Genomic DNA, 7,846 nt, shown 5'->3' with positions numbered 1-7,846 from the left:
ACGATCTCCAACAATGACCAACATGGGTTCGAGTTTGGGTCATCAATGTTGGTCTGTAAGTCTTCAAAATCATTGTGTCAATTATTATTATTTTTTTTTTTCAAGTTTTTCACTCTTGGGCGTTCTTGATTTTTCCATGTTTTAAGCACTTTTTACCTTTTTACTTTTTTATATGGAGATCATTTGGTTCAAATTAAAATATGATTTTAATTTAGGTCAAAATCAAAAAAATCAATATTAACTATATCTTTTATGAATCTCACGACTTTTCATTCACATTTCAAAAACTTCTAATACAATCTATTAAAAAATTTAGAGCTTGTTTGGTACAACTATTAATTCAATTAAAATAAATTTTTTAGATCGTTATTTTATTATTTCAGTCGTAATTTTTAAATTTTTCTCACAAGTAGGATCCACTTTATTTTTAACGATCAAAAAATCAATTATAAAAAAAAAAAAAAATTTAAGGTGATTGTGGTCAACCCGGCCATCTACGACTAATTCCTCCCCTCGTAGACCCGACCCTAAACACAATACCACATTTCCGCATCCTTTCTCTGGCAGTAGCTATCTCCGAGCATTCTTCGCCTCCCACAGTTTTGTACGTATTTCCAGGAGGAATTGCACAAGAGTATTCCCATACGATTCTTATAACTCAGAAGAAAGCGGCATTACTACAGCCTGTTTCTTAGCTACCTGTGTAAGTTTCTTTCGTCAAAGATTTGAAAACTTGGTTTAAAATTAAGAAAATTGAACTTGGTTTGTTGTGTTCTTTTTGAGTTTTTACTCTCGGTGATTTATTGATTTTGATTATTTCCTAATAAAATATTTGAATTTTTTAATTACGAAACTTGATCTGGGTTTGTTGTGTTTCTCTTTTGCTTTGTACTTTCTGTGATTTCTTAAATTAATTTATGCTTGGTTACTTGTCTGTACTATGGACAACTAGGGTATAATTGAAGTTTGTAGAAAGCTTTGTGTCTATCCATGACCCATATGAAAGTATGAATTGGACAAGAGACAAGAGTAGTCACTAAAAATTCTTTTTTGATAGGATCACTACAAATTCTTACTAGTAGATAGTACGGGCAATGGTTTGGGTGGTGGTGATTTCAGAGCCTTTTTGTGAGTTTCTTTTCTCAAAGATTTGATTATTTGGTTTGCGAGTACAAAATGAATTGGGTATGCTGGGGCTCGTTTTGATCTTTTACTTGATGTGATTTCTTGAACTGATTTATGCTTGGTTCACATGCCTTTGAGCTTAAACTTTTGGTATTAATTTAAGTTTCTATAGCGCACATGTCAAATGATTGGAGGATAGTTCCTTTCTTTTTTTGAATGGATTGTGTATGTATCTGTAACTTATATGAAAGTATTGCTTAAAAATTGAATCTGGTTTTGTTTATTTATGTGTGAAGAACCTGTATGCCTTCAAAAGTCATTTCATTGAAAAAATTGGGAATTCTGTAATTGGCTAATATAAATTTTAATTTGGGCACAGGAATTTTGTCAAATTTTTGTAGTCTTTGATGGAATTATGTATTCTACAACTAAGCATAAACTGGCATTGCTGTGAGTGGTTTCGATATCGGATCATGTATGTCTGTTCTTGGCTGCCTGTGTAAGTTGTCTTTCTCATTCAGTTATTTGTTTTTCTAGTACAAAAATTGATCTGGGTAAGCATGGTTAATTGAAGTTTGTATGGTGTATTTGTCAAATGATTGGATGATATAACACTTTTTCATGTGTCTTTAATCTAAAATCTTAGGGCTTATCGAAGTTTTTGTGGTGCATTTTGTCAAATGATTACATGATGTGGTGATCTTGTTTTTATTAATGGTGCATGCATTAATAACATGCATTGCTCTGGGTGGTTTGAATTCAGAGCTTGCCTGCAGTTTCTTTGCTGTGTGTTGAGTTTTTTCCCTTCACAGATACGCTAATTTACTTCTTTTCTGGGGAAAAATATGAACTGGGTATGTATGCCTTTTTTGTCTTTTACTTACCGCAATTTCATGAATAGTTTTTGGCTTGGTTTATGTCTGTATATCTAAAATCTCAGAGAGCAATTGAAGTTCGCATGGTGCTTTTTCCATATCGTCTGTCTATCTATAACCCATTGTGAATTATTGTGTATAAATGAATCTCCTTTTGCCTTGTTCTCAAGAACTCACGTGTCATCAGAAATTAGGGTTTACAAAAAAAAAAAGGTATTATAGAATTGGCTAATGAAATTTTTATTGTGGCAGAGGAGTTAGGTTAAATTTACGTATTCTTAGATGATTTTGTACAACATGTTCTCCCTTATGAAATGTCGGTAGTACCCAAACAAGTGCCCCTCAATTGGTCTGTTGTTTGAACCCTGAAATGTAATTTTCTTGATTCTTCTCCCCTCCATGCCGATTGCTAAGCAGTTAAAGCCTGTGTCTGAATTGAAATATGTGTTCCTCCATTTCTTTCAAAGGCTTTGTATACATTTCTTTTCTCTTTCTATTTATATTTGTCAGCAGTATGTTGTATATTTGTGTATTTTCACTCTATTTGCCTACATCTATGACTGAGTGAGATATGCAGAAATCCACCATGTCTATACAAGCTTAGTGTCATTTGCAATGAAGTTGGGGTCTACTACATTTTGATCACCATTTTTTACTGTTAACAAAAAGGGATAACACATGTTACTCCCATGTCAAGTACGTGGAAAGATGGTAGATCTTGTAGAAGAATTAATAATTTAGTAGTTTCAACTATATGTCAAGATTAAGGTTAGGAAGAAGATCAGAAATGAGAGTTTAAATTAGGTTGAGCTTAAATGCTAGAAAGCAAGCAAAAAAATGTTTTAGCTCCCTTTTATTTTAGTTTATTTTATTATTTTTATTTTTATTTTTATTTTTTTGGGAGTGGGGATGGGGGAAGTGGTTCGTTTCATCATAAGCTTTGCCTGAACATATATTGTTACTTACTCAATTATATTTTTGGATGTCTTTCAAATTTGCTCACGAGGGAATAATTTCACACACTCCCTATTTGTTTCCAACCTTTGTATTTTAGGATCCCTTATTTTCTTTGTTGCTTGGACTTGGATGTGGGTTTTGGATACGGATACATATCTAGGAGTTGCATTCTTTTTTTTTTCTTTTTTTTTTTTTTTTTCGTGAACTATAGAATATGGGGATATGGCTAAAAATGATTCAAAATCTAGACTCGGATACATGGATATGTCTTATAAACAATTTTTATAGAATTTATACACTAATAATTTTAGATACTAATAAAATTATTTTAAGTTAGAAGATTAAATGCTTTATTTTATGCTGCTTATGTAAGTTTACAGACCGTTTATTGATAGATGGATGACCATCATATGAACAGATTTTGTAATTTAAGGTGACCTCTTTCATCTGCCTTTCAAAAATTTTGGTGAAAGAAAGGAGTTACAAATGGCTACTTTATTTCCCGGTGATCCTTCCCATCAAGGAGTACATGAACGAAATTATATGGTTTCTCAAGTCAATCTAGAAGAAGGTGGTGGCCGTTGGTATATATCTAGAAAGGAAATTGAAGAAAATTCCCCTTCTAGACAAGATGGCATTGATTTGAAGAAGGAGGCTTATTTACGCAAGTCGTATTGTGCTTTTTTACAAGATTTAGGCATGAGGCTGAAAGTGTAAGTCCTCTTCCTTGTTGGTTAGTTTGTTATGTTCATTTTTATGTTTCTTGTGTATATGAAAATGCAATTTGCATTGGTTGGCCTACCAAATGGATGAACAGACTTTAGAATGTCAGCCATATCTTTGAAATTGTATTTCTCCTATTTGTTTAGCATTGTATAAGTTTATGAATATATTGCTATTCTACATGGTGGAAGGGACTTTTATTTTAGGGATGTTACGTATTGTGTGCATACAATACATACATGCACAAGCATGTACATGTGTATTTATTATGTGGGTGTAACAGATGGATTGATTGATGGGGGTGGGTGAGATATGAACGTACATGTATCAAATTTTGAATGGTTAAATATTCATCTATGGACATGTTGATAAATTTTATGTATTGGTCAATAAGGAGAGGTCGTGGATTCCTGCTCGGCAATATGTGCATGTATCCATCTAGCATCATTAAAATATGTACAAGAAATAAATTCATCTGCACCCTTTGAATAATTTTCCTCTGCACTCTTTTTGCGTTGAAATGTAATATATCTAAGCTGTAAGATTTTTTCATTTTTATTTTTTATTTTTATTTTTTTTTTCCAAAATGAGATCTGAATGCTTTATTATGCAGGCCGCAGGTAACGATCGCTACGGCAATAATTTTTTGTCATCGTTTCTTTCTTCGTCAGTCCCTTGCAAAAAATGATAGGAGGGTGAGCTATATTTTCTTCACTTTGTTATTTATTTTATCTGTAGCTAAAAATTTTTATAGTATGTGGGTACTACATCAAGGACAGTGACTATTAGCCTGTTAATAAGAATAATGGAATGCAGTCCAATGAGTGAATTAATTATAGGATATATTTTGTTATTAATAACATCTACTAGCATAGAAATTGCTACTAAGCAGTTTCCAATGTTGTAGTGTTTATGAATTTGGTGGATAGTAACTATACTTCATGTAAACTGGGTTCCGATCGTTCTGATAGCAACTACACCTCTGTTTAGGTCCTTGGGGAATTGCAGGAGTTAATGATAAAGCAACTGTTATTTGAAAAAGAGATGCAGAGAAGCAGCAAAAAGAATAACGTATACCATGCAAGAAACAAAGAAAACCCCACCCTAAAAAATACTTAAATGTGATCATTTTATTTAGAGATGAAGTCGTGAAAAACACAAAGGGCTGTACGGGTATAACTAAACATAATCACCATATGGCTATGTTTTATCCTTAATTACCCTGATGATTTTTCTGTTCACATAAGTGATAATTCGGTGCCTGATTTTGCAGACCATTGCTACGGTATGTATGTTTCTTGCTGGCAAGGTTGAAGAAACTCCTCGTCCTTTGAAAGATGTTATACTAATGTCCTATGAAATCGTTCATAAAAAGGATCCTGACGCTGGTCAGAGGATCAAACAAAAGGTGGTGTTACCTTTGTTCTTCTTTTTATCTTTCTTGTTGGCCTGCTAATACTTGAGCTTGCTTCTTTTATTTGCATGTAACTTATGGCCTGCTAATTTTTTTTATGCATTAAAATCCATGCGTTATTTTCTGTATTTAATATATAAAACATTGCTATATCCCCTGCAATCAGGAATGCTATGTATTATTCATTCTCTTCTTTAATTTATAATAATTGAGCTTGTTCCTAATGGTTCTGTACTACGTAATAAAGTTATTTGCTATACATTCTTTTGCAGGAGGTATATGAACAACAAAAAGAACTAATTTTGCTGGGGGAGAGAGTTGTTCTTACAACTCTTGATTTTGATCTCAATTTACACCATCCATATAAGCCCCTTGTCGAAGCAATTAAAAAATTTAAGGTTGCTCAAAATGCATTAGCTCAAGTCGCATGGAATTTCGTTAATGATGGGTATGATATGTTGCTTATTAAGGTTCTAATAAAGAGACCATCCATGGCCATTCTTCCTCTTTTCTTTTTGACCCGAGAAAGCCGCGTGCAGGCTTCGGACATGTCTCTGCTTGCAATTTAAGCCACACCACATTGCAGCAGGTGCTATTTTCCTTGCTGCCAAGTTTCTCAAAGTAAAGCTCCCATCTGATGGTGAGAAGGTTTGGTGGCAGGAGTTTGACGTAACCCCATGCCAATTGGAGGGTTGGTTTTCCTAGCCTGCCTTTGGCAGCAGTGTACATAGTAGATTTGTGGTGTTGGATAACACCAATATCAACTTTTCATGATTTAGTAGAATGAATCAAATTTAATATGGTGCTTTTAATTGAGTTTGATTTTTAACTGAAACTCGAAAAAGAGAAAAGGGGGAGGGTCAAGGATGTTGCTGTTGAGAGGAATTATATTGCGCATTTATATTCTAAAATAAATCTATTTTTCCCATATTGACCAGAGGCTTGATTCCTTGCAGAGGTCAGCAATCAGATGTTAGAATTGTATGAACAAAATAGACTGCTACCTTCTCAGGCTAGTGAAGCAGAAGGAAGTGCTGGAGGCATTCGACCTCAGCCAAAAACTCCTGCAAGTGAAGAGCATGTTACTGATCACATCAATTCATCGAAGCCAGGAACTTTAACATCAGCGAGGCCAGTTCCTGATCAACCCCATGCTGATAATCAAAATGGGCAGCCAAGAATGACTCAGGCTCGAAATGATGACTATGGAAGAACCAACATGAATGCAGAACTAAATAGTATTCCGGATCACAAGGGAGATGAGATTGATGACATTTATAACCGTGAACGAGAGGCATTACCTCATGGGGGGAATACGGGGGAGATCCAGAATAAATCAGAGTCGGGTTTGGATGGACATGGTCAGGAACATGAAAAAGGAAATACTGGGAGAACTGAAAGGAGGAATTCTTTGGACCTGAAGGATAAATACCACAGCCGAAATCCAGGGCCCAAGGATGGTAAGGTTGGCCAGTCACCTCAAGATGCTATAAAAAAAATCGACAGAGAGAAGGTTAAAGCGGCTCTTGAACGGAGAAAGGCCCGTGGGGACATAACTCGTAAAATGGATCCTGTGGACGAACTCGAAAGAGAATTGGAGGATGTTGAATTGCCTGGTCAGAGTGAGAAGATTAAGCATGGCAGAAAACAAAGCTGGTTCAAGTCTTCAAATAGGCCAGAGCGCGAGAACTCACATCATGCAAAATATCCAGATGAGGTTGGAGATCTGCATTACCAAGCAATGAAAGGAAATCCGTCCCATGGGAAAAAATTTGACTCTGTAGAAGAAGGGGAAGTGGAATTGGAATTATTTGATGATGCCGACGAGGGATATCGGTCACCAAGGTCGAACAATCGTAAGAGGAAGGCTAGTAGTCCCCAGACAAACTTGTAAGGTAAAGCAGCGAAATTATTATCTGTTAGGCTTTCATAACCATGATTGAACATGCAAGCAGCTACTGAAGGTTCGACCAAAGCTTCTTGTTCAGGCGACTATTTGGATTCATTGCCATATGTGATCCCCCGCCTCCCTGGACTTTTGGTGAATGTGTTTTAGATATCCATCTCTGGTGATTTTATCTAGTAACCATTGAAACTATCCATAAAAGAAAGAAAAAGGAGGAAAAAAATAATAATAATAACAAAATTAAGTTTTGATGGGGACTTCTGATATTGGTCCAGTATTACATTTTCCTTTTATATATATATATATATATTTTCTCATTCTCCTTACTATGAGATGAGCTTGATGACTATAATTTTATGCACACATTTCTCATTTTAATTAAAATGACACTTTTTACTGTTACCTTGAGCACTGCAGTTTCCCTTTAGTTACTGTCTGTAATCTTTGATGTCCTCTGCTTAGTGTGCCCCCTTCTCTTTGTGAAATTGGTTGTTGACCTTTGATCCAAATAGTTGATCGAAAAAAGAAGTCAGCATTCCTTTCGAAGTAGTAGATTGCATGTTTACCCTTTCCTCCAAAATGAAGTTCGAACCAGTCCCATTGTCCTGGAAAAATTTCGCTCTTATCACTTGAACTAACCTTTGGTCTCTGGTTATAAAAGCCCTTCATTCAGTCGTTTGGTTGATTTCACCTCCCCACCCTTTCTTGGTTCAGGAGAAGGGGACAAGATTAATTAAAAATAAAAAAATAAAAAATACGTACTTGGCATAAGGATATAGTTTAAGGGCATGCCCTAACTCGTCCTACGCCCTCGATAGGGTTAAGAGGGACATTTTGTCTTGGAGT

General features: G+C 35.1%; 1 protein-coding gene across 3 annotated transcripts; it reads left to right on the top strand.

Moving 5' to 3' along the window:
* Positions 1 to 496: 496 nt before the first annotated feature.
* Positions 497 to 7,261, top strand: LOC111378111 (cyclin-T1-3-like). 3 transcript variants are annotated; one of them, XM_023001281.1, is made up of 8 exons: positions 497 to 703; positions 1,505 to 1,624; positions 3,376 to 3,670; positions 4,294 to 4,375; positions 4,954 to 5,088; positions 5,367 to 5,542; positions 5,634 to 5,785; positions 6,051 to 7,261. In XM_023001281.1, exons 3-8 carry the CDS (start codon positions 3,444 to 3,446, stop codon positions 6,986 to 6,988), a joined length of 1,710 nt encoding a protein of 569 aa, XP_022857049.1. In that variant the 5' UTR covers positions 497 to 703; positions 1,505 to 1,624; positions 3,376 to 3,443; the 3' UTR covers positions 6,989 to 7,261. The 3 variants fall into 3 exon arrangements, with proteins under 3 accessions (XP_022857049.1, XP_022857048.1, XP_022857050.1); XM_023001280.1 differs by lacking the exon at positions 1,505 to 1,624; XM_023001282.1 differs by lacking the exons at positions 497 to 703; positions 1,505 to 1,624; positions 3,376 to 3,670 and adding an exon at positions 4,671 to 4,853.
* Positions 7,262 to 7,846: the final 585 nt, after the last annotated feature.

The sequence above is a fragment of the Olea europaea genome, unplaced genomic scaffold (assembly GCF_002742605.1).
Source record: "Olea europaea var. sylvestris unplaced genomic scaffold, O_europaea_v1 scaffold1767, whole genome shotgun sequence".
NCBI classification, from domain to species: Eukaryota; Viridiplantae; Streptophyta; class Magnoliopsida; order Lamiales; family Oleaceae; genus Olea; species Olea europaea.
This window is presented reverse-complemented; position numbering and strand designations above follow the sequence as displayed.

Excerpts from the sequence above, each read along its gene's own strand:
- LOC111378111 (XM_023001280.1), top strand. The coding sequence starts at position 3,444 with ATGGCTACTTTATTTCCCGGTGATCCTTCCCATCAAGGAGTACATGAA. Across the intron at positions 3,671-4,293 it reads TTAGGCATGAGGCTGAAAGT|GCCGCAGGTAACGATCGCTA; the intron begins GTAAGTCCTCTT and ends TTTATTATGCAG. Across the intron at positions 5,543-5,633 it reads TGGAATTTCGTTAATGATGG|GCTTCGGACATGTCTCTGCT; the intron begins GTATGATATGTT and ends AGCCGCGTGCAG.